The sequence below is a fragment of the Trachurus japonicus genome, chromosome 9 (assembly GCF_045865225.1).
Source record: "Trachurus japonicus isolate A0001 chromosome 9, Traja_1.0".
NCBI lineage: Eukaryota > Metazoa > Chordata > Actinopteri > Carangiformes > Carangidae > Trachurus > Trachurus japonicus.
The window spans coordinates 21,241,439-21,268,806 of NC_140915.1; the positions used below are offsets into that span (position 1 = coordinate 21,241,439).

Here is a 27,368-nt window from a genome sequence, read left to right on the forward strand (position 1 = left end):
TGACTTGTGATTTACAGTTGACAAATGCTGACACAGTAGTTTACTCTGCAGCCTCACTGAACCATGGAGTTCAGTTTTAAATTAACAGATCCTCTCCATGTCAATTCCCAAAGCATGTGTCTTTCGTCTTCACATTGTCAAAAACATCTCATCATTTCTTTGGACATGGCCGGATTCTTGAAATCTGTGATTCTTGTCAGGTTTAGCTCAGAGCTGATTGCAGATTAGTTATGAACACAGATTTTTTAATCATAATTGATTAAAAATGATCTTACAGTACGGTAACCCTGAAACACATTTGTCTGTGAACTTAATAATTAAGTGCAACCACAACTGTTTTTTTTTTCCTTTACTAACAAACTTTTCAAATACATGACATTTCTGCCGTCATCTTTAAGATGAGTGATAGATATATACAGTATTTATAGATAGATTAAATATATTCTGAGGAACCAGAAAAGTAGGAGCCTCTTTATAATGCAATACAGACCAATAATGCAACATTGAAACCAATACTTCCTTTGTAAAACGTACAATGCTGAGTTATTAGAGACTGACACACAGAGATAAACTCTGGTAATTTCTGAGGTCACAGTTTGTGGTGCTACTGACTTGGATTGTTTTATACTGGAAGGTGTTCCTAATATTAAATCTCTTAGTCTCAACTATATCAGTTTCACAAAGGTAGTATTTATTGCATGGCTTTTCTATTGGATTGTATTTCATTACTCTACACAGCAGTCTCAGTTGTATGTGGATGTCTCTCTGTCTACTTCTTGGAAGAGGGCATCCAGGAGCCGGGCTGGAATGTGTTTGCAGTGCTGGTGGGCTCCTCTGTGATCTCCTGCTTGCCGAAGCTAGTGGCAGCTGCGTGGCCCGTAGCCACAGTCCTCGCAGGGGTCGCCACTAGACCTTCTTCATACTCCTTGGCTAGCAGGGCCATATCTTTTTCCTCCACCTCTTTGGCCTTCAGCTTGATCTGCTCCCTGTAAGTCTCATTCCTCAGCAGCTCCTGTAAAATACACAAGTGAATATACAGTATATTTAATACTTTTAAATAACCTTTAAACACCACATTGAGTGCAATCTACGGTCAAGACTCAAAGGATGATGAAAAATATAAGAATATAAGAATTTACCAACACCCATATCATGTTTTTGCCTTTATTTTGAAAGGACAGCGGAGAGAGCAAAGACAGTCAGGGAGAGTTAAGGGGCCAGAAAAGGAAAGTAAAGGCTCACCAGAGTCACCAGGGCACCCTATTAGATTTTTTTCAGTACTTCCTAGTAATGTAATTTATCAATTAGCATGACCCAGAAAACTGGTAGAAGGTCTGTGGATGGATTCACAAATTAAATATTTAAATTGATTTAATGTGTTGGTAAAATATACTACCTCATCATGAGTAAGTGAGTTTTTTTTCTTCAGGATGCCGATTAAAACCCCATAAAAAAGGATTTTAACATCACACTACTGTCTATCTGTAGTTTGCAAATGGCAGGCAGGACTTGTCTTCTTTCTGAACTCTTCAAAACTGAACCAGTGAACTCCTTCATCAACAAGGTCCAAGTTTTGTGTAAGAAACCATCAGCTGCTCACAGAGGAGCTGAGCGGAGGAGAACATAGACTGTATATAAAAAGGAGACATGAAGTTGCACTCTGCAGCTTCCAGGAACAAATGTGTTTATGTGTCGAGTATGAAGTAGAGCATTTACTAGAAAAAGGAACAAGTGTGTTCAGTTAACCTGTATTGGTCCAATAAACCCTGGTTAAAAATGTAGTGCTTGGAACAGACTGGTAAACGGACGTGACAGGAGGCATCCGTAATATAAACAACCATTCCAGCTCATGGAAACAATTAAAACCTGAACATCGTCCACCAGTGGAATAGTTACCCTCTTGAGCCACAGCTAGTGTCCAGTGATGTTAGCCTCTCCCTCGCACGGGAAGCCAAAAAGGAAGGGAGGACTGGGCATAATGCTGTTGTGTGTTGGCAGAACTGAAGGACTGGAAAAGAGAGGGGGAGAGCCGTGGCCAAAAAGCCCCGCTTTGGGGATGGAGACAAACATACTGAGCTGCTTTTCCAGCCTGTTAATGACAGGATTTAATCCAATCAATTTATGTCGGCTTGGACCGGGAAGAGAGGGAGCGTGACAAGGGGTAGGGTAATGTGCTGGGAGTGAAGCCTTGGCCACATCAACACTGTCCAGCTGTCGATGGCAGCTATTGGGCAGACGCAAGGCAGAAAATTGGAAGAGAATGTTCTGGCAATAGAGGCAGGGGATGGCATTGGCCACTGGCAGGGACAGAGGACAGAGAGATAGAAAGAGTGCCTGGGTATTGGCCTTCCAAGGGATTTCCTATAGACCCACATTTCGCTGGCCAAATTATTTCCAGCATTCTCACATTTAAAGAGCAATAAACCCAGTGAGAGGTACACGAGGGGAAAAACTGCACTCCTTCACCATTCCCGTCTTGGAGACTGCCAGAAATAAAACACAAAAAGCCGAGATGCAGGCTTCTGCTGGAAAAAAAAAAGAAAGTAAACTAGGACATGGTGTCAGTGAGCCCCTTGTTCAGACGCTGTCTTTGCTCTCAGTCTCGCCATCAATGCACTTCAGCTGCTGTTTATTTTAACACCTGTCCCCCAAAGTTCCTGGATTCAGTTCGAAACTGTAAGATAAAACAAATCAAAGCTTCTCGTTTCCATCTTTGCTTCTTTCCCTCCCTTGTAACCATTCCCCCAGAGTCCAACCATCAGCACAGCGGGGAAGCTAGAGAGAGAGAGGGGTGGGTGGTGGGGTGTACGTACCTCTATGGAGGGGGGCTCCTTCCGTCTGCCTCGGATCCAAGCTGGAGGAGGAGGAGAGAGGTTTAAAAAAAAAAGAGAAGAGCGAGAACACCCACACAAACATGCGCTGCACAAACAAAACCTGCAGTCATATTTAAAGGCTGTAGCGTCGCTGAGTTTCAGGGCACTACAGTAGCTCAGTGCAACTACTGAGTACCCAGGCGGGTTGAGGGAGTGTATCCAGGGTTTGTTTTGTTTCATTTCACTTAGCGAACTATAGGGAAAACATGCGGAATGGTAAAAAACATCCAAGCTATAACACACGATGAACTCAGAACACTAATACTGCTTTAGTCTAGGCAGAGCAGGGCCACTGAGTGCTGCATCTCAGAAGAGAACGTGTGGATCCACTCTGATCTTTAGATTTGAAAGTACACTCTCTGTCATTCTCCATCAATACCTCTGTCCTTCTTTCTCCTCCGGAGTAGAACTGTGTCTGTCTGTCATCTCTTTTTTTTTCTTTTTAAGCTCTATTTTGGCTGAGCTGGCTGCACAGCAGAGCAGGTTAAAGGGAGCCAGAACGAGAGAGAGAGAGAGAGAGAGAGAGAGAGAGAGAGAGAGAGAGAGAGAGAGAGAAAGAGAGATTTTCTAACTCTTCCTCCAGCTAGCACGGGGATTCTGGGCCTCTTTTATCCCTTTCTTATTTGCATCCTGATGAAAATGCATGAGGGATGGGGCGAAGCAGGATGAGGGGTTTAAGGTGGATAAAGCCAGTCTGAGACAGAGGGAACAGTTTGTATCCAGTTGTAAGAAATTTGAAACACTATTTTATGGTACGGTTGTATAACACCAGCAGAAGGCGTCTTTGATAAAGTCATGAATACGCTTTGCCCAACCCCCATCTCACTGTATGAAAAAAAAAAAGAGAGAAAATCAATGGATTAGCCTAGGCCCCAATAGATGCAGTCATGAATTTGTTATTCCATTTTATTTGTGCAGTATTTCATGTTCTCTGCTGGGTAGCTCTTTTGTTAACATTGTCATTTATCCATGCTAGTTAAAGTATGTAGCAGTGATGCTGCAGTCCAGAGTCCAGACTTACCGTCCCACTCCATCGGTATGCTGCCTTCAATATATTCAAATTCTGTAGGATTGGCTGCCTCTACCAACCGCTTGGCACGGACCATTCTTCCTGGGAAAGAGAGAGAGAGAGAGAGAAACAGTGAGAGGGAGCAAGAGTGAGACAGAGATGCTCCACAATGATGCATACAGAACGCAAAGGAATACAAACAAACACAAAGAGGCGCAGACACAATGTTTTACGTCCCCTACACGCAGAGATACAGACAGACGCACAGACACACAAATACACAGAGGGATGACAGCACTGTGACAGGCCATGGATGATTACCTCGTGGCCCTCGGGCCCTTCTCCTCAGATCTCGCTGAGTGGCTCCAAATCTGGGCTAAGCCTTTATGCAAATGAGGCTCCCTTTAACCCAACCAACCACAGCCCCCCTCGCTGACAACCTCTTCCAATCACAGCACTCTGGCTAACAATGCCCTCCAAAATCAACATCAAGCCGAGCAGGAGACAAAAGAGGTCAGATATCACAGACAACAGGAGAGGTACGAGCTGCATGGAATATTAAGTGCTCCTTTCCCTATCTGTATACAGCACAACGCTCGCTAGCAGCAAGGCCACCGCCAATTATTTTGGTAGAATCTGCTGATTAGGCAAGTTTGGCATGCCACACAATGACATGAAGACGGAGATAGAGCGGAGAGAGGGGAAGGGGGGTATAGACAGAATTAGAAAGAGAGAGAGCAAGAGATTTTAAAAGAAAAAGAGCCAGTTGTGTTGTGTCTTTGTGTGGTGCTGCAGAGCTTCAAACAGTGTTCACTAATGACAAGTGCTGTGTTTTCATATAGTTTCTCCTCGCAGGTAGCCCGACGTCCATCCATCGCCCTCCATCCCTCTGAGAAATGATGAGGCAAGGAAGGAGGAGGCAGGCATTGAGGGAGTGAGAGAGATGGAAGGAAGAGAGAGAGGGGGAGATAGAGAGTGATGATGCATGGCAAACATGGCTAGGAGGAGAGAAATGGATGGGCAAGGAAAACAACACGCTCCAAAACACAGACAATCTGTCAGGATTCCATCACCGCTTCTCCGCAGCTGACTGGACATGGACAAATGGAGGCAACCACCTCCATGCACAACGCAGACTGATGGCCTTAATGTTTACTTCAGCCATAACAGATAGCTGTGGCACAGGAACAGATGAATGATGGCACTCAAAAAGAGGTGCGAGCGCGGCAGGCTGTGCCCGCGCCTCCTTCGTTTAAGCTCGTTTGTTTGGTTTTTAAGACCAACTTCGATAAAGACAAAAGCATTTTGTAATTATGTCTTACGAGGATGATTCCTTTCCATACTTTATCCAGCCTATATAGTAATCAGGTCAGCTAATTAGGCTAGTATTGCTTTGGTTCTGCTTTGGTTCCCACTAGATCGTCACTATAGGGCCTCACAGGCTCCAGCTCTGGAGCTTTAGTTTCCTGATATCCAGGTCTGACAAAAAAAACACTGCATGACCTCACCTTATCTAAAAGCTGCCCCTGTTATGTGTAAAAAAAACGCATTTCTAGGGTCCACCATATTTTGTTTACATGTATGTCTTCAAATGTCCTCTAAGAAACAGTTTCCTTGAACCCCCCATGCAACAGCAGAACAAAAACACCCGCCAGCAAACAAAAGGTTATGTTCTCTAGGCAATAGCAACAAATGCATTTAACACGTTTGCTAATTATAAACAGATCTTATCCATATTTGCATTGAGCGTGGGTGGCAGCAGACCAAAAATGGCACAATTATGATACAGTCACCACAAGCAATGTGCTTAGCTATATCTAATGTCTAACTAATAAGCATAAAGAGAGGAACCCACTTTTTTCCCCTGTCTCCATCTCTCTTCACAAGGTCTCTCCCCCTCTACTCTGTCACACTCCAACGTGGCTCTCTTCTTGTCTTGTTGCTTTTACAGCATGACTAAACCCCTTCCACCACGGCTTTTATCCTTGGATTTGAATAACAAATACAGTATGTACATATATTTATGAAACACGGCTGATCCTCCCACCACATACACATTGGGAGGAGGCTTGTCAGTCTGATTGGGGTGAATCTTGCTCTCTTGGTAATCTCTGATCTGGGACAACTATGGAAAACACACACACATGCCAAGGCTATACTATTTTCTTTTCTTTTTGTTCAACTGAAGTACAAAGGAAACACACCATCTCTCTGAAATGACTGAGAAAATTTTAATTAACAACACAACAACAACAACAACAACAACAACAACCACCTTCTTTGCGGACGTTGGGTTTGTGCAGAACACACTGTTCATATTTCACCTGATGTGCTGGAACAGAACTGGTTGGCGTGGCACATTGTTTTCTCACCTCGAAGGGCTTTCTGCACCTAACAATTACTGTCATCACCAATTAATCTATAGATTTGTTTTTTCACACTCTTTTTTATTTTTTTTCAAATCACACAACATGACCAAAACAGAAACATAAAACAAAGAAAGACATTAAGCATCTACATATTCTTTTTCCCTTCAGGCTTTTAAAGTGACAAAAAGGGAAGTAAAGCAATATAAGCTTCATATGTAACAAATGAAAAGGCACTATCCAGCTGTTTAACAATGTAAACACAAGATATTGCCTTAAAAATCTCTGTTCTTTATGTATTTGTGTGACCTGATATCACTACTGTTTCCTTTTTTTGTCAGTTTAAACAATAAAAAAAAGAGAGGATTCAATTTCCAATTATATGAAATGGAGATATATCAGGATCAGCAATCAAGTTAATTATCACTACAGTCTCTGTGAAATTTTGCTATTGGATTGTGTAGCCTTGGTGTTAGCTTCACAAAGCCTGGACCTGACAGACAGACAGTTATCAAACTGGGTGTGAGCTATCTCTCTGCTTCACACTTCTGACTTGAGCCCTCCTCCTTCCTTCCCCACCTCCAGATAGAGAGACACAGAGAGAGAGTGAGAGAGGAGGAGAGAGAGGAAAGGGGAGGGTGTGTGAGGTGGGGTTATAAGGGTGTTAGGAGCTCTCGATCTCAGTGGGTCCCCTTGTGACAGGTCTGCCTTCTCATCACTCACTAGGGGGAAACCTACTTACCAGTCAAACACTCACACACACACACACACACACACACACACACACACACACGCGCACGCACAACTGGCTAGAGAGCAGGCAGATTAACCTGAGGGACAGGAGCGAGGACGCTGCCTCTTACCGTGAAGGACAAATGCAGCACTGCGTTGGAGTCGGGGGGGAGGGGCCAGTGGCAGGAGGAATGAAATCCCACCACATAAATATTCATAAGCCATCTCACCTGTCTGAGCGCGACTCATCTGTGAGCCCGGCTGTGGAACCCCGGAGGGGGGTGGGGAGGCGGGGGAGGAAGGGAGGAGACAGGAAGGCAGGATGGGTGAGGGGGTTGCCGTGGCAAGCTAGACGGGGAGCCAATCAAACGGCAGGTACGCCTATCCTCACCCTTCGTTAGAATAAGACGTGATGCGCTCTGAGGGCTGCTCTTTGAACCCTGAACACACCCCGCTAAACTCCATCACCTGGTTCAGCACACACACACACACACACAAACATGCACACACACACACACACACATACAGAATATCCAACTTCACACATCAGCTCCCAGGTGAGTAGCTACTGCTGGGGGCGACCTGAGAGGTTTTTCACCTCCACAATGTCATTCCGGGCGTCTTGCACCGCATGTCTCTCTCGCTCTGTGCTTCTCTGCTGCTGCTGCTGCACTCTGTCTTTGATTACAGATACAGATGTCACGGGGACACACTTCGACTGGCAACATCCGGGTGAAGAAAGCCCTTAAAAACAGGAATGAGCTCCGACTTGGTGGACCTCCTCCTCCTCATCGTCAACACCAATGTCTGTCCTGCGAAACATCACGTCCCCTCGTCTCTGGACAGATTGCGTTGCAGACAAAAGCCCACACTTTGTAACAGAACGGCATTCATCTCCAGCTCGCCCTCTCAACGGATCAGTAGAAAGAGCAGCAGCAGCAGCCTCCTCCTCCGTCTCCATGATGATCGTGCGAGCGAGGCCCTGACACCGTGGTGGAACAAAAAAGCCGTCCTGAAGGAGCGCGCCCATCAGCCTGGTTTATTCCTCTCCAGCACACACAGCTCAGCTGGAGAGGGACGGGGACGGGGGGACCGGTGTGTGCATGGTAATGGACAGCTTTATGAAGATCGAGTGATCCGATAAGCATCAGTGAGACAAGGGCAACCAGGTACCAATACTGACACCGTCACCCTCTCTCTCTCTCTCTCCCTCTCCCTCTCTCTCCCTCCAATCTCTTTGCCTGGAAAAAAAAATGGAGGGGATGTGTGAGGCCTGTAACCATGGTTACCCATTAGCCCTGAGCCTAGTGATGAGGTTTAGAGAGAAAAGGCCAGCCGTTGTTTTGCATCAGTTCTGGCGAGAGGAGGAGCTTAGGCATAAAGTAGGCCTGCTGCTGCTACCGCTGCCGCTGCTGCTGCTGTTCGTTTTTTTATTCAGCCCTCATTCTGTTTGTCCCTGTTGCTGTCGATCCCGCTGAGGCTTGAGCAACTCACAGCAGAACAGAGGAGAATAATTCATATAGAAGTAATAACATGCTGAAAAGAATACTCTGATTTCCCCTGTGTGTTACTTTTAACTAAACGCAGGCAGACTTAAGGGGTGGAAGGGATGCTTTGGACCCCTCTGCTAAAGACCACCCATCCTCTTGAAGTCTCTTCTCTGCCTGATGCCTGATGGGTTATAGAAAAGGACCGTGGCGAGCCAGGAAGTCAGTGGTCCTTTGTGAAGCTGTGGAGCGGTGTGGACCCCCTCCTCCTCCTCCTCCTCCTCCTTCCTCCCTGACTCCTCTGAGGCCCATGCATGTGATGTCCATACACCAAGCTGTCCACCCCTTTCTATTCACCTCCATCACTCTCATCCAACCCCCTTCCCTTTCCTTCCATTGCACCTCCAGTCCCCCCACTCTCTCTCTCCATTAACCTACCTCCACCTTCCCTCTCTCCCCTTCTATCTGTCTGCCTGTTCCACCCACTCATTTCACCCTCTTTCTGTCAGAAACCCTCCTTTCACTTTCACCGTCTCCATTCTTCCCCCAGTCTATAATTTTACCCCATATGTCAGCATCCCCCTTGTTCTTTGTCACTCACTTTCTATACCCCACCTTCTTCTCCACCCTCTGTGAGTCTCCCTCAGCCTTATCTTTCCTCCCTTATACTCCTAGCCTTATTTCTCTCTGCCTGTCTGCTTTATTAAAATATTCTGAATTAAATAAGCAGCGGCGGGCTCCAGGAGATATCTGCTTGTGCGTCGGTCTGTCTGTCAGTCTTCCTGGCTGAGTTTCTGACAGACAAGGAGCCCTGAGGTGTCAAAACATCTCGCTGGCCATCTGACCAAACAGAGACATGACTGCATTGGACAGTGAATCACATCCAGCCAAAAAAGGGAGAAAAAGAAAAAAAATAATTTGATTAATTTGTTGTCTTCCTTCTGCTGGCATATTCAACTGTCTGCTGTTGCTCGCCAAACAGCAAAATCAGGTTGCAGGAGGTAGGAATAGTAATATTCATATAAAATTTGTACATTTTGAAACAGATGGAGTCTGAAATTGATAAAGATAAAGGTCTACTCTAGCTAAGGAAGTGTTTAACGGGCCCTCTAAACGCTTAAACCACTGATACTGGATCTAGGCCCATTTGAAATGTTCTACCATAGGAAATAAATGTTCCTGCTTTCTCATTTTCAGCATCTATCTTTTCAAATGCCTTTTTAATGAAGTAGTTAAGCCACTCCATGATGTTCCACCACACACACATACAAATACACACTTGGCAACCACTATAGAGCAAGATGAGCTAAACCCACTTGGTTTCCCTGTAATGATTAAACAACCTTCATTTAAACTCCATGCATTGCAAAGCTGCTGATCAATTAACATGATTTACTGTACTGGCTCCGGACACAGCCGCTCCATGGTAAACACTGACTTGGTGTCCTACTGTAGGATAGACCTTCCTTCATCACACCCTAGGGATGACTTGTGGCAGAATAAACAGCCATTTGGACCCTAGTCTCTCTCTGCTGTGACTCTTTCCATGGAAATATGCGGCTTGAATCAACGCTCTGATGACACACAGCCATCTGTTGTTGTGTTAAGTGTGTTAGGGCATGAAGTGGAGAGAAAACACACAATTGCGGATTTTTTTTCTTCCTTAAAAAAAACAAAACAAAGCAGATACAAATGTATGTGCATGCATACACACACACACACACACACACACACACACACACAGTGTGTAGTTGCCATGCCACATAAACACATGTATACAATCACAGATCTAACACTAATGCAAAAGCACACACACACACACACACTCCTCCCTCAGTCCCCAGAGTCGCCCATCCTGAAATAGCAGAACTGAGGCCTTTTCAGTTTTTCACTTCATATAACAGAGCTGGGGAATCAAATAAATAATAGACAAAGAGAGAGGGATAGTGATAGGACGACAAGTCAATGCGTCTTTTCTCTGCAACAGCGTGGCGCACCTCTGAAGAACCTCTGAATCCCTTCCATTCTCCACATAGTGGAGAGGACCAATAGATTAAAACTGCATGGCACACACTGTTAAAATGAATAGCGCTAAAAATACATCCTTTTCACTGAGACATGAAAGGAAACTGCCTTTCCCCTGTCCAGTATTGAGCAGCCATTGATTCCAAGACAAAGGCTACACCTCCTCAAAGAGGTAAGAAAAATAGCAATCATACAGGCAATTATTTTCAAATGTGCCTGCAGTGGCCGATAATGTCAGCGCGCCTCTCTTCCTAAATAAAGGGAGGGAAGGCAGGCGTCAAAGCTGCAGGCCCACTGCTGAAGACGAATGAGCCCGTCCGCAGAATGCTTCGCTTTCATCTGGGCAGCATGACATGGCGCCCCATGCAGTGTGAGGCAGAGAGCCGGGCCTGGGGGACAGACGCTCACAGAAAGAGAGAAGAATATAGATTCTCTATTCAGCTCTATGGAGCCGACACCAAGGCAAAGACCTTCTAAAGACCAGTGGCCAGATTGCCAGTGGCTTTCTCTTGTAGCCCTGCCATTGACAACAATCGCTGGGGCTCCGTGGCCTATAGCATAGTTCTCTCTATGGGGCAGCAGCACAAAGTAGGCCTCTATAGCTGGACCATTTCTAAAGGCAGAGACAGAGATTCTCTCTCAAGGTGTGTACTTCAGACCCAGGCCTTTTCATTTTGATGTGCAGCAGCATATGAGGAGAGGGGGGGGATGCTAAGCTCTCTGCTGGGTCTAGCACTCCACGCTACTGAACTACTCTAAAGTTTTGAATAGAAATCTTCACTGAACTGACCTCAAAAGAGGAAAATCGAAAGGCAGCAATGAAGAGGAGGGGCAAGGGAAGGAAGGACAAACTGCAGGCAAATAAAGAGTTCGACCTCAGCGGAGACCGTTGAAATGAGATAGAAAACAATCACACAAAACAAGAAGGTGCTTCCTTTTTCTCTTCTGTTTTAGCAACCATTAATGTCCCTCATGCATAGCCCACCACACGCACAATTGCTTACGCCCCAGTTTCCTAAAGTTAACAGATTGAGAGAGGTAGAACATGGGAGCAGCAAAGCATGGATAAAGGTAGAGAGGGACGGACTGAGCTCTAAGGATGGTCAAATGAATAGAACAAGTAGGCAGGGTTGAGAGAGAGGAAGAGAGAGAGAGAGACTCACTACTTCAACCACTACTCGTGCTGCAGCAGAAAGCCCTGCGGTCCATGCCTTGAGGCCCTGAGCCCACGCTTGGCCTATCAGTTTAAGATCAAAAAGAGCTCGCTTTAGCAAGACATATGGACTGAATAATGCATCTGCTTTACTTCCACAAGGCTGGACGAGGTGAGTGGCACAGAAAAAAGAGGCAAATGTGTTTGCCATATATTCCTGTTTGTTTATTATGATTGTAAATATGACTCTCTGTGTGTGTCTGCTGGGCGTTCATGAGGGTTTTTGTTGTCTACAGGCCAACTAGCCTCTCCACAGCGTCAGTCATTGTGATTGGACAGTGAATACGGTAGCCTGTAGCGTGCCGGAAAAATGGGCCTCTGTGATGTCTCATTTGAATAGTCTGACAGCCAGTGGTGGAGGAGCAGCCTTGTAATGAATTATAAATACGAGGTGGGCACGAGTTTCCCTGCAAACCGCTGAGAAAAGGTGAAGCACAAAGTCAAGTTCAGTCAGAAAGAAACCAGCTTTGCAACGAGCCAGAAGTTGGTCTCTCTCTGGCTACAAACAAAAAAAAAATCTTGGTTTCACCCTCTGGGAGAAGTATTAGATGTAGGTTGTATATGAAATCTACTCATGTCAAAGATAAACTTTATCTTGCTTGTGTCATGTGGCACCAAAAGAGGAAGATAAACAAGAGAATGTGTTGGTGGGGTAAGATTATTCACAGATTACTGCTGCATAGACAAGACCCCAGATTAGACAGTATCTGGGAAAAGAGAGACAACTCTGCTCAAGCAATAATTCAGACATAACAACACTTTGTCAACAATAAAGTCCATGGCTTGTTAACCAGCGGTGTCATGTCTGGAGCAGACAAAGGTGGTGCTCTTTGACTTGTGACCCCTGACCTCTATATGTAGTCTGGATAGAACCCCTGCTGATGATGATGTAGGTGGGGGGGGGGGTCTCGCCTGGATTAATGTACCCTGAAGACATTAGGTTTTCAATGTGCTTTATGCATGCTTCATGTTCAGCTTTGGTTATGGCATAACCTCTGTAAATTTCCGTAATATGCTTATGTTTTTGTGATACCAGTGGAGCGTTATGTTAATATCTCTGAAGGCTTCCTTCCCACTACTGTTGAGTCATAACTATGGTCAGCGGTTCACCATCTTCCTGTGCTAGACAAACTTCTTTAAGACACTCAATCAGAAAAAAGAGAGAAAAAAAAGGCAACTGGAGAAGGACTTAGAGTAAGTCTGGACACCAAGTCTGCAAGGCCAGTGAGCATGTCCTTGGCCTTGTGGCAGTCAGAGACTGTGTGAAGGACACCATTGGCATCCCACCATGGATTAGCACTGATGACACAGTTCTACTGCTTGGCTTGAGTGTTACATACTGTAGCATTGCCATGTCTCAGTAGGGATATATGACCTCCTTCTAAATCCTCTCATATTTCATCTGCAACATTCTCTTTGAAGGCCAGGAAAAGTGAAAAAGTGGAAAACTGCTTCCGAAATCAGTCAAATATCTTAATTGCAGTGAATTGCATTTAATTTAAGACTAAGAAATCGAGTCAAAAACTCTAAAATGACAATACTCACATTGAGACTGTCGCGCCATCTAGTGGCACACTCATAATACTACAATAGTGAAAAGGGTTTAGGATAAAGTTAGTCAACTACACAACACATTTTAGAGCAGTGCCATATAGATGCAAAGTAAAGAGTACATAGCTGTATTGTCAACGTTTAACAAGACTAAACTAAACAAAACTGGATTTCAGTGATAGAAGTTATGATAGGAAGCAAATGCATAGTGGTGGTTTATTCAGCCTCAGTCTGCAGAATGAAATGTCACGGATACAGAAAGGCAAAAAATAAGTTATACACAGTAAGTAATCCTCATTAGTCCTCATGTGTCAGGTTTGTAAACACATTTACGTAATCACGGCTGTCTGATTTTAGCAGGCTATGCCTTTACCTACCTGTCCATGTCTTCTGTTCTGGGACAAAGTAATATTTATTCCCCAAGTGATCTGTCCCGACGTGCTCACGTATTAAACCAAACGCCCGCCGAAAAACACCTGCGACCCTGCTCATGTTTACAGGAAAACCCAAAGGTTTAGGGCAGTATTATTGTGTCCCTGCTGAGCTGCGTGCCCTCTCTGTGGTGTTTATGCAAGTGTTCCTGGGGGTTTGACAAGAGAACCAATAAGCTGCTTTCTGATTGGACGGCCGTTCATTAACAGCCAATCATCGTACTTGTCATTGAATGTGCCGATAGGTTTCCAATATGGCCGACTAATGTTGTGAAGCTGCCGCAAAGCTAGTAGAAATTAATGTAAAATACACAGAAAATAATAAAAAAGAACAATATCACAACCAGATTTATCTAGCGTATTTAGCTACGATGGCGTTTCGGTTACAACACAATGCCTTGTTGGACGCACAAATTGCCATTTTGGAGTAATAATTCACTTTGTTGGAGGACGTATGCGCGCCTGTGAGCTATGTTAGCTAATTTAGCGGGTACCATGGACAAGAAAGTAGTATAATAAATCTCTCCAAACTGAAGCAATGTTGGGGTTTCTGACTGCTAGACAGGCTGGGCTAGATGACCCTCTGCGACTGCGACGTGCAGAGACAACGAGAAGGTGAGAGATGATACAGCTCCCTCAGGTAGCCCACAGAAAGACAGTATATGTACATCGTTATCAGCTAGAAGTTCACTTGGTTAAAATATCCGTTTTATATTTTAAAATAACTGAAGTCCTCATGCACCTGAAAAATACACGCTAACCATCACCATATTGGGCGCTGTGCTTCAACTACCTGTGACATAGGCTACGTTAACTAAATACCGGTAGAAATATTATCCTGTCTATTGGTAGGCTATGTGCCCAAGATCTTACTCGTACAACAATGTGCTAAAATTTAAAAATCCAGTGAGGCTGCTTTCAAATAAACTGACTCGGGTGTCATCTGTCTCTTCCTGTCATCCTAATCCAACACCATCATGAGTTTAGGGCTGAGAGAGTGAGTTTGGTGCCTGATGTTATTCAGTGTGTGAGCCTGATCGTTTAAAGAGCCACTAACCCAGCTTGCCAGTGTTTGCTACTTCAAGTAGTTCATTTGCATGTTTCAGGTGCCCTATCACCCTTTCTGTCACATCATTCTGGTTTCCCACTGGATTTTTAATCATTTAATAATGAAAATATTTGTGAATCACATACAGTAGTGATGCAGATCTCCTCCTCTTTGTTTATCTCCAAAGGGCCCTCAGTCTTCAGTTGAATCCTGACAGGGATGTGGACCGAGTTCATGGAAATGGCGTCAACACCATTGATATTGAAGCAGTAGAAGGCAGATAGTAAGTCCTTAACACTTTAATGCATACCTACACCAGTGAGTGATTCAAATCCTTTGTTACTGACACGGTGTCACTTTTGAGGTGTCCATGCATTAAGCAAAAGCATACTCTCTCTTTCTTTACAGTTTTTTTTCTTCAGAAAAACAGTAATCAAGAGTAGAAATCAGGCCAAGCATTCTGCAGTGATGGTTTCTGAAAGTTACTCTCCACGCCATTAAGCTATGATACACTGGTCACATTCTATAAATACTGTCATTTTCTTTATGGAAAGGCACACCGAAATCACAAATAGACATTTTCTCAGTTACCTGTAACAGTATCTTCCATATTGGTCAAATGGGCTAATTTGCAAACCTAAGAACAGAGAGAAGAAGTATAAAATGATGGGTAAGGACAAAGCAATGCTCCATATGAGAATCATCTTTTCTATTGTTTAGCATGTTGTCTGGAGGAGCAGATGGAGTGATCGTTATCTATGACCTGGAGAACTTCAGCGGGAAACCGCAGTACACCTGCAAAGCAGTCTGCACAGTAGGAAGGTGAATGTTAATCCATTTACTCATTTTGTCCACTAGAGGGTAGTATTCAATAGAGCTCTTACAGTGCCATGTTATTCTCAGCTTTCTCACAGGCACGTTTCTGTGGTTTACAGTGTATATTATTCTGTGTTTATGTGAAGTGGCCTGCAATAGATTTCTTCTTCCCTCATCTGTGCCACGTGAACAGAAAAAAATCCTAATTCTATTAACATTCAATCATGTTGTGGCCTTGAATCTAATGCATGTCAAATATGTGACCTCACTCTGAACACTCATCAAAATCTATTTGCTGTCGCTCCATGAGCAATTTATCATGAGCACATGCATCAACGTGGCTGAACAGAGCTACAGAAGAACGTAGCATTACAATTTGCAGACCACAGAGGGCACAATCTTTTGATTACTAACATTTAACAATATGTGCTGTGACAGCATTGTACAGTAGTAGTAGTTTTGAATATAACAGGATAAATTAGAGCAGTGCAGATATCTGTTTGAGGGTGTTTATTGCTCTTGTCACAGTTCAGGTTTTTTTTTCCTTTTCTTTTTTAGGTCAAGCCGGTATGTCCACAAATTCAGTGTAGAGACAGTTCAGTGGTATCCTTACGACACAGGCATGTTTGTCTCCAGCTCCTTTGATAAGACCATGAAGGTCTGGGACACTGAGACACTGAAGGTACGGCATGTAACTTACATATAACAAACACACAAGTTTTTTCCATGTTTAAGGTGATGGCTCTGTTCTGAGTTACTATTTGATAGGCCTGTGCAATTAGTTCTCACAGGTATAATAATATATTATTATTAATAATAGAACCTTTAAAATAAAAAGAATAGAAATTACTCAACATCTTTCTGACACTACAATAAATTGTCAACAAATTTTTAATACTATAATATAAATATAGTATAAATACTATAAATATAGACGTTTATTGTGTTAAATCATACAGATGGCCTTAATTCGCAGGGAATTCAGTGCATATTAGTAATTTGTTTATTAGAGCTCCACCAACCTTACTCTCTTTTTGGTCTTTTTACCATCTCTTCCCCACTCGTTCTTATTTTCTGCTTCATGCTCACCACCTTTCTGTGCCACATAGTCCCATATGGCAGGCCCTGAGCTGTGCTAGAGTTACACTGGCGTCACGGTTACCTCAAAAGGTCAGGCAAAGGACAGAAAAGAACCCACCGACCTTTCATTTGTTTTAGTCTATATGTTTCTGTCTCTCCATCCCACATACACATACACATGCATGTGCACACTTATACCTATTAAATTGTTTATTGTGGTTGTGTATCTTCACAGTAGTGTGAACTGTGCGTTGGTGTGTGCTCATAGTGTGCGTACGTGTGGTATTTTTATGCAAACAGAGCCTCCTCTGTGTGTGTGTGCCCATCGGCTGAGTCCACGTCGGTGCTGGCACACACTGACAGATGGGGCACAGAGAGGCTTTTTATGTTGCTGAAGAATTTGCATTGTAACCACCATTGCTGCCTGGGTGAGCTGCCTTCTGAGCTCTGAGCCGCTGTGCCCTCACTCTGTACTTGCCTTTAGTTTTATCTAATTCATTCTGCAAACTTTGTCCCTCAACTATGCAGCGTTTATACCACAGTTAAACTTGAGGGCCATGCCTTTATTTAAAGTCACAGTTGTATATTTTATCAAAAAATAGGGATTTTCATTCAGCATACAATCACAAATACTGTATACACAGCACTAAACATGCAGATAGCTGAGTTTCTACCACAGCTTAATCATCAAACTTTATTTGTATAGCCCTTTTCATACAAAAAAACAACTGTAGCACAGTTGTGCTTTACAATGAAAGATAAAAAATAAAGAAAATACGAAATAACGCCCCACCTCACCTCCGAATGACACTATCTGTTGGTCTGTTTGCCTCTCTTTCTCCCTCTTTACAATTTTTTCAGCCTGCTGAAGTCTTTGAGTTTGAGGGCAATGTCTACAGCCACCACCTGTCCCCCATCGCCAGGAAGCACAGTCTCATTGCAGGTGTGTGTGTGTTGTATTGAATATTAGTGAAGTAAAGCAAACCAGCAGCGTACCCACTGATGTCAGTGTGCTAAAAGGTATAGTATTTAGGACAAAAACTCATTAGTTACTCTGCCTGTCATCAGTTTGTTTCTCCAAGCTTCCCTACAGCACACACCAGACATTTCCACTGCCTGGTAGCCATGTTTTTAACCCAGGTAGATTACAGAAGCAGGTCATATCCTCGGTACGCATGGACTCGGGTTTAAAAGACTGATTTCTGAAACATTATAGGAATTTAGGCGCTACCTCATCGTGTCACCAAACAGGACCAACAGGTCACACATGCCTGAGTATGTGCTCATAGGTGCACTCTGTCACACTCACAGGCCGCCCCTTTGACACGCTTGTTCCTAAGATGGACAAAATCACAGTGTCTGTTTTTTTTGTGTGTGTGTGTGTTTTGATGTGTCCCTCCCCTTTAGAGGAGTTACAGAAGCTTGTCAGACAGGTGTGAATACATCCCCAGAGTCTTCCGTTTCATGTAGGAAGAGGCTTTTAAGGGAAACTATTGCTCAAGAGCAACAGTGGCTCATTAATTCTGCAAGAGTTAGCCCATTTAGATTTTAACAAGATCTATTTATCTTCTTTGCATTGTTAAATCTCACAAAACAACTTGCCCTCCTCCTATGTATACATGCCGAATGTGTTAGCTCATGTTTATCAATTGGTGGTATCAGTGAGCTTGCCACTAAAGGTATACCACGCCTTATCTGTAGGAACCTGAGACACTAGTTTTTGTCTTTCTCAAGCACTATGCTTGTTGATACAATGTTGATAAGTAGGAATTTAAAATGGAAGGTATATGGTAAAATGTAATTTTCAACTTTTAGATTCACCTGGTAATTTCCCTCAATTTTTCAAATATAATGTATAATTTTCTGTACATTTTCAGTTGGCACCAAAAACCCTAAAATCCAGCTTTGTGACCTGAAGTCTGGCTCACGAATCCATGTTCTCCAAGGTCAGTGGACTAGACCACACTTACTTTTACAGCTCCTTTTCTCTTTTTCTCTACACACACCTGTAGTTGATGTACTCAAAAACTTAGCTTAACCTGTTTTGCCCTCCAGGTCACAGAGCAGAGGTCCTGTCTGTGCGATGGTCACCCAGATACGAGCACATCTTGGCGACTGCCAGGTAAGCACTCGTAGCTGCCAGTCTCACTAAAACCATTACCTAGTTTGCCCTAAGAGTCACATTAAAAAAATAGCACCAGGTACAGGACAATCCCCACCATGCTGTGTCCCAGCAGTCTTTGTCAACTCAGTTTGCCGGCCATCTGGCCACGCTGCAGCCCTGATTCAAGGATAATGGCACCACATCCCTAGCATCCCTTACTGTGGCACTGTGGTGGCCCTGTCAGTATAGCATATGGTGGATACAGTCCCCACCTGTTTTATGGTACGCTAGACCCGCTAATTAACCCGTTGGGATCAGTGTGCTGCCGTCCCTGTAGACTGTAAGTGATTTTGAAAACAACTGGCTCAGAAAGGCACACAGAAATGTGTGTGATATTCTATTATGGAGCAGCATGTTAATTCCCAACAGAAAACTGACCTTTAAAAGCAAACACTGTTTTACACACACTGGCGTTAAGTGAGCTCATCTGTCAAAGCATATATTGTGCCCATAAATCCCCTGTTATCATACCTGTTGGTTGGTTTATGGGTTCATATGTTTATTAGTTGATGAGGAGAGAGTGAAATGAACAGTTCCTCAATTTCTCCTTCTAAGTGCAGACAGCAAGGTCAACGTTTGGGATGTGCGTCGGGCCTCTGGTAGTCTCTTCACTCTGGACCAGCACAGCGGGGACAAGTCGAAAGCCTCATCTGAGGCAGGTACTGTTAGCTCTACCCTTTTCTTTCTTGTACATATATGTTAATCATCTATAGTGAGTGTGGAGGACTTTTGGAAGCAGATATTTCAGCCCTTATTTAAAGAAGCAGAGAACGTGAGTAAAGGCATTGAAGGGAATCAGGGCAGGAGGTAATGTGAGAAGGACCCCCAGGGAGTAATTGGCAGCAATTTGAGGTTTAACTGGCACACTGATGTGTTGCATCAACCTGTTTTGAATTTTCCTCCACCTAAACCATCCGCCAGTCAGTCGAGGGGGGGCCTTTATCAATCCCAGGACATGGCACATGTCTTACGGCGGTGCTGCACAGACATACTATATACATGCACTCAGAGCTAAGGTGCATAGAATGGGGATGCACATTGATCACACATCTAGAGCCACAACCAACAAGCCCTGTATGCTTCTAGCGATGCATTTAAAAACTGTTGGTTGTAGAAATCACAACAAGGTTTTGTTCTTGTCAGTTATGAGATCTAATAACTTTAAAATTAATCACCAGTTTCAACGAAGAAGTTCATCTCTCTGGAGGAGAGGTCACCCTTCTGCACAAACAGTAGCTGCCTGGGGCCCTGCATGTTGAAGCCAAGAGGGCCCATGCCAATGAGAAACCAGTTTATCTCAGCTACTCTGTGCAATAAGAGAAGAGAAGGGGTTTTAACAATAATAACACAAAGTGAATATAAATGATGGATAGGTAGAGATATGATTCAGTAAAGAAAATGCACTGAAGGACTATTTCATGTTCAACAACTAAGGTATGGCTCTCGAACACTCCATAACTTCAACACAGCAAAGCACAAGGGTTCTTACACAGACTGAAAAGATGATGGAAATATCAGAGAGGATTGCTGAACTTGAAAGTGTGGAGCTGATTATAAATCAAGATGTGAACCATACCTTAACAGACCCGAATGAAGGAATTGACCCGGATAATCACTTTTACCTTAACATGACTGAGAAATGCCAGTATTACACTGAAGATCAATACAATCAGAGCATTGAGATGGATGGAAAACTGTCTCTAATTCACTTTAATAGCAGGAGTCTATACACCAACTTTGACCACATCAAAGAATACCTACAACACTTCAAATATCACTTCAACATCATTGCGGTGTCGGAAACATGGATTAATGAAGACAAAGGAGCGGATTTTTTCCTGGATGGATATAAGCTTGTTTGTGTTAACAGAAGAAGCAAAGGTGGAGGAGGAGTGGCCCTGTTCATTGACAATGAAATCAAGTATGAGACTGTACAAAATATGTCTAAAGCTGTTGACCACTTAATGGAATGTGTGACAATTGAAATATGTGTGACAAATGGTAAAAATATAGTTGTAAGCTGTGTTTACAGAGCACCAGATTCAAAAATAGAGGATTTCAATGAATGTGTGGGAGAAATATTCTCAGAAACTAGCCAAAAAAGGGTTTTTATCTGTGGTGATGTAAATATTGACTTGCTCAATCCAAAACAAAACACGATATTCGATGAGTTCACTAATATAATGTATACAATGGGCTTACAACCTCTCATCATACGCCCTAGCAGGATCACAACACACAGTGCTACTCTCATTGATAATATTTTTACTAACGTTAACGAGAGGACTAAAGAGGACTCCTGATAAATGATATAAGTGACCATCTACCAATCTTTGCTATCTATGACTGGAAACACACTGCGAGACAGACACCGAGCAAAAACACATACATTAGAGTCAGGACCGAAGAAGGAATGAATACACTGAAAAATGAATTACTGAGGCAAAACTGGAGCAATGTTTACAATGAAACAGAAGTGAATGATGCATATGACTCCTTTTTGCAAACATTTAAAACACTGTATGACAGACACTGTCCTATGAAAAAAAGACACAAAAATCAGAACAAGGAGGGGAAACCATGGCTCACAAAACCATTGATAAATGCCTGCAGGAAGAAAAACACTCTGTATAGACAGTTCCTGAAATTAAGAACGACCCAGTCAGAAGTGAAATACAAAAGGTATAGAAACAAACTACATAGCATTTTAAATGAACGTAAGAAAGAATATTACAGCAATCTACTAGCAGAAAACATGAATCATACTAAAAAATTATGGGATATTCTAAACAATGTGACCAACAACAAAAGGGCAAAACCAAGCTACCCTCCCTACTTCAACTATAACGACATGCAGGAAGATAACCCGGGAGTCATAACAAATAGATTCAACCAATTTTTTGTAAACATTGGGCCAGAGCTAGCCAAGGACATTCCTGACTCACCCCTACACTGGGACCACTTTGATAAGGACGGAGACAGAAACCCCAGCTCAATGTTTCTCACACCAGTGAAGGCCACAGAGATTAGACACCTGGTCAACAAGTGCGTAGCAAAAACATCTACTGATATTAATGACTTTGACATGAGGTTAATTAAAAAAGTTTTACCAGGTATCATTACACCGCTAACATACATTTTCAATCTGTCGTTTCAAACTGGGACATTTCCCACCAAAATGAAAGTTGCCAAAGTTGTGCTATTGTTTAAGAATGGGGACACACACGAGTTTACCAATTACAGACCAATCTCAATACTGCCACAACTGTCAAAAATCTTGGAGAAGCTTTTCAACAGTAGACTAGACAACTTCATCAACAAACACAAACTGCTATATGACAGCCAATATGGATTCAGAAGGAACCACTCGACTGCCTTAGCTCTAACTGAGTCTGTGGAAATCATTACATTACAGACGCCATTGACCGGAAACTATATTCAATAGGTATTTTCATAGACCTGAAAAAAGCATTTGACACCATTAACCATGATATTTTAATAGCTAAACTGGAGAAATATGGCATTAGAGGAGATGGATGAATAAAAGAAAATGGCAAAAAAGGGCCCTCACACCATCCCAACAAATAATAAGTACGCTGGACTTTGCTCTCTGTCGATTGGACCATTCTGTGACTTTGTGACATGCCAAGCTACAAGATGAGACTGTTGTTCACTCATGACGGACAAATATGGACATATGTGCAAACACACACGTAATCTGTATGTACTGTCTAGAGCTAAACTTCAGCTCTGTATACTACCTACTGCTAACATGTTATGTCAAAATGTCATAAGTAAAAGAATATTATATCAAAATGTAAAAAAGCAAAAAGAAAAGAAAAGATTATGATATGAGATTTTTATTCTGTGGGTAATGGGGGCGGGACTAGATAAACTTTTGCTTCTCCCGCTTTCCCTTTCGGCCATGTGTATTGTATTATTTGAACTAAGATGAAGTGTGATGATGATGATTTAAATTGACATGCCCGAAATAAATTGATTGATTGATTGATTGATGTTTTAGGAAGGAATGGATGATAAATACATTGCTACCATGTCTTTCTTGTTTCTAACCAGCAAACACAGCCCATAATGGCAGAGTTAACGGCCTGTGCTTCACTGGTGATGGCCTCTACCTCCTCACGACTGGAACGGATGACCGTATGAGACTTTGGAATAGTGCCACTGGGGAAAACACATTGGTAAGGTTGATATGTGCCCTCTGACCAACCAGATTGTTGAAAGTGTGAATAATAATTAAATGAATATCGAAAACAGCCCACACAGCTCCCGAGAGTCCATGTTAGAACCTGTAGAAACTGTTTTTTGACGTGTTATCCCTGAAGTAGGGGTTCAGACCAGATATCTTTGCCCCTTTTGACCCCCCTTTTTCAATATTGTTGAAAAACTAGTGGATCAAGAGGGTGCAGTTACTAAATGAATCAACTTTTTTTTAAAGAATTGGCCTGTAAAGAATGATAAAGTTGTGGTATCAGTGTGAAAACAGGTGAAACGGGAATCAATGTTTGGTAAACAATTAGGAAAATGCTAATGAACAATCAGCCACTGTTAACCTAAATGGAAAGCCTTGTTTACATCACAGCTTTTACAGGCCTTTCAGGTCAGTCTTTGGCTTATAGTTCTGGAAAACACAGTAGTAAATCTTTTCAAAAATTAAAAAAAAAACTTTTTCCAGTGTTTTTTTCTAATAGGCTTTTCCGGGGTGGTTTGTTTTGCTTTGTGTGTTTCCCTATAGTAATCTGTACATTGTGTATATTGTATTGTCTTGCATTTATTGACCTCTGTGCAATAGAGCCCCCCCCCCCCCTTTTTTTTTCTCTCTCTCTCTGTTTATCTTATAGTTCTGACCATGGTAACAGAGAAGACAGCAAATAAGAGCAGAGAGAGACAAAGAGTACAAATTAGTGTTTTGGCCAGACTGGGCCAACAGGATGTTGGTTAAGAAACTTTACTTTATGGCCCATCATTCATAAAAACAAACATGTGACCTCATGCTCAGTCCCACACCACAGAAACATCACATTGCTCTGAAGCCTGGGGAAGCTATACTATTACCCTGAGTTCTCAAACAGTCTCTGGCTCTAATTTCCTGCTCTGCTGCATCACACTGCAGTTGCCATGGTGGGCATTATTCCACCTTAAATCACAAGACAACTAGGGAGGGTAGATGACCTTCTTTCCTGGGCAGAGCTCAGGAGCTGATATATAGATGATGGGGTGGGAATTTCTGGTGAACATTTAGGTTATGTGAAAGTGATGTATTACACAATTCAAACTTGTTACATACATATGATTGAATCCAGAATTCTTATTTGTACGACGTGTCTTATTTGAATTCAGCCCTCAAGAAGTCTTACAGCTCCTGAAAGTAAAATATATCTATTCTTAAATACTTTAGAATTTATTGAAAAAAATATTTGGTTTTGTGTTTTAACTCATGGTTTCTTCCCCTGTTGGTCTCGTGAAAAGTTCAACCTTAGATGTGACCACAAGTTTGTATTAAAATCAAAAAGCTTCGTATTTATCCAGGACATGTTGTCACATTGTTTGCGGTTCATGTTTGGACATTTGAACATCATCATGACACATCATTTTAACATTTTATCCTTTCACCTTTTACCTCCCAGGTAAATTACGGCAAGGTGTGCAACGAGAGTCGTAAAAGGCTACAGTTCACTGTTTCACGTGGCTGCAGCCCAGAGTTTGTGTTTGTGCCATGTGGCAGCTCCATTGCAGTGTACGCCCTCCACACCGGAGAGCTGGTCACTACGCTCAGGGGTCACTACAACAATGTCGACTGCTGCGAGTTCCACCCAGACTACCAGGTGAGACATACCAAAGGCTCAGGTTGGCCAATGTACCCACCCATCTGCAGTGCTGCCTGTGTTTGTATTTCCACCAACCTGCTTCTGTTTGCGCTGCCAGTCAGATCTATTTTTTTTCTCTGTACTAAGAGAATCCAGGTCCATTTCTCTCCGTCCACCATCTGTTTTTATCTCTCCAACCGCTCTGGTGGTGTCAGTAAAGCAGGAGCTATCCGAAATTTGCAATCACCATGGCAGTCCCAAATGAGCCACTTTACTGAGGACAGATAACATGGCAAAGTAAACATTTCCAGAGGTATACTCAGCTACTATAAATGCAAATACAGGTGTCCTCAACTGTGACACACAATTTAGTACTCCCGCCTAAATGTTAACTGTGACTCAAGGTTCAACAGCCAAATGTAATAATCTGAACCGTCACAGAGTCAAATGCAAGAGCTACTTTAGTTTCACTGTTATCTATAGCGTACAGATCTCTACTTGTGCTTGTTGCCATTTGAGGATTGTAGGAAGGGGCTGTCAGGATGCCAGAGGGCTGGGATTTAATATTGGTACTTAATCATAACTTTCTCATCTGCTCCGTAATAAAATGTCAACGTTTTAGTTACTTTTTCTTCACACTTTACACAAAATCTACAAGAGCTGAATACTGAATAAAGAATGGCCTTACCAGTTATTCTGTTGCTCCACAACCAGGCAAATATTGACATAGAAATAAAATCTCACACAAACCAGTATTTAATTGTTTTCATGTTGTTGGCTGAAATAAGAACTCTTCCTGTGCCAGCAAATCTCTGGCATGTTTTTTATATCATTTTTTCTACAGTCTAAAGTAAGTAAAACTAACAGTAGAGCTGTCAAAATATGCTTGTTCAGGTATATCTTTCTACTCAGGCATTCATATATTGTTACTAAAGTGTTAGCTATGTTAGCTATGTTAGCTATGTGTTTTCATTCATTTCATTTCATTTCTACTGCTCCTCCTTATCACAGGTAACATTACAAATGTACAGAAATAGTCAACCCACGCATTCATTGTTGGGCAATTTCAGTTTCCAGTGTGAAACGAAGGTTTAGTGTGTAAAGGACGTAAGAATGCAGTTGAGCAGCTCTTCACTTGGAAGACTTCCAGGAACTGGCACTGATTTCTGAAAATGTGTTTTACTGCTTTTTTTTTAATGCCTCGTGTCTGATGAGGTAACTGATTAATCCCATGGCACTGACAATGTCTCCCCTGAGTTGCATTGCATTGTGTGGACAGTTTTGAGCTTGTTAATTAACTTTACTCTTGTTAACTCCTAGTTAATGCTGATTTTCCCCTGGTGCTGATGACATAATTGTTTGAAAGTGCTTTAAGGTGAGGTGATGCTGAGACAGCAGATCCTTTTCATTTCCTGTAACAGTGTGCTTTCTTTTTTTATATGTATAGGAGCTGTACAGTGGCGGGAAAGACTGTAATATCCTGGCGTGGGTTCCTGTTCCCCGTGCCTCAGATGTGGAAGAAGAGTCAGACTCTGCAAATACGGTACATGTCAAAATAAGGGAAAAGGGATCGTAGGTAGGTAGGTAGGTAGGTGGGTAGGTGGGTAGGTGGGTACTGGGTAGGCAGGTAGACAGGTAGGTAGATTAGATAGATAGATAATTCTGTTTCAAGTGTCAGGCTTTATTTTGTTATTTTTTCCTTGGCAAAATGTTATCATGGATAAGTGGTTTGTCATCCAAGGAGTTTCAGGAGTTTGTTGACTTCTGAAACTATCCAGCACATAGTGATGCACCAAACAAATCTACTCAGCTCCAACATGCAAGTCCCACATTCAAGTAGTGCTTATTAAATTACAAATGGCTTCTTCTCACTGGACTTTTTTTTCCAGCTTCATTAATTCTTATTATGTGAACACAGCAATAGAGAACTGTGTGGTCGCTTGGTAGTTTCTTTCCTACAGTAATGGATCTGTTTAAGAAGAATATCTTAACTTGATATTAAGCTGAATGTCTTTCCTTACAGGGTGCTGCTGCAGTGAACCCTGCCTTTCAGGACGCATGGAGCAGTGATGAAGATTAATGCTGGTGTTGCTTGAGGAAGAGTGGACACACACCTATCTGAGCATGCAGATGAGCGCACATCCTCCACAGTTAACTTGTCAAAGAAATGACAAGCCCATGGACTCCTGTGAAGATAATTATTGGTTTAGGGATGTCTTTCTGTTTTGTTATTGCTGATAACGGGAACTGTCTTAAAATCAAAATAAATTGTCTAGGCTAAATAATTCTACAACTTTATAAGTATGCACAATGTTATGAACAATTTTTATACATTTGGTATGACAGTTATTGTTGTTTTGCAATTTTTTTGTATTTGATTGTAAAGCCAACTCCTTGGTCATTCTCATGAGGATGACCACCAGTGTTTGTGCAAATTGTAAGATGAGGTTTACTTACATATTGTAACATCAACAACACAAGTTGTTCTGTCAGCTCTTGCTCAAAGTAAACAGCAGGGAACGATGCTGAAAGTGCTTTCTACTACGTCCCACCCCCATCACAGTTTCACAATATCCATTTTGTTGCCTTGTAAACACTTGGAACTTACATGAGGCCTCACACTGACCAAAAAAACACATTACAGTGATTTAAATGATCATTTTGAAATGTACCATTGTTTCTTCCCTATAAATGTAAATTAGTTATTTCTTAGGGTTTTTGTTTTTTTTTAATCTAGGATACTGT

The 27,368-nt window shown here is 42.5% G+C and overlaps 2 protein-coding genes across 2 annotated transcripts; one reads left to right on the forward strand and one right to left on the reverse strand.

Moving 5' to 3' along the window:
* Nucleotides 1–670: 670 nt before the first annotated feature.
* On the reverse strand, nt 671–13,824 carry ndufaf2 (NADH:ubiquinone oxidoreductase complex assembly factor 2). Its single transcript, XM_085786518.1, has 4 exons — nt 13,634–13,824; nt 3,895–3,984; nt 2,814–2,854; nt 671–1,012 (listed from the first exon to the last, which is right to left on the reverse strand). The coding sequence occupies exons 1-4, from the start codon at nt 13,746–13,748 to the stop codon at nt 770–772; spliced, it is 489 nt and encodes a 162-aa protein (XP_085642644.1). The 5' UTR covers nt 13,749–13,824; the 3' UTR covers nt 671–769.
* Nucleotides 13,825–13,931: 107 nt separating this feature from the next.
* ercc8 (excision repair cross-complementation group 8) lies at nt 13,932–26,895 on the forward strand. The gene is made up of 12 exons (XM_085786517.1): nt 13,932–14,302; nt 14,923–15,018; nt 15,456–15,557; nt 16,110–16,233; nt 17,493–17,574; nt 18,509–18,577; nt 18,687–18,753; nt 19,351–19,454; nt 22,873–22,997; nt 24,444–24,641; nt 26,071–26,166; nt 26,647–26,895. The coding sequence occupies exons 1-12, from the start codon at nt 14,226–14,228 to the stop codon at nt 26,701–26,703; spliced, it is 1,197 nt and encodes a 398-aa protein (XP_085642643.1). The 5' UTR covers nt 13,932–14,225; the 3' UTR covers nt 26,704–26,895.
* The last annotated feature ends 473 nt before the right edge of the window (nt 26,896–27,368 follow it).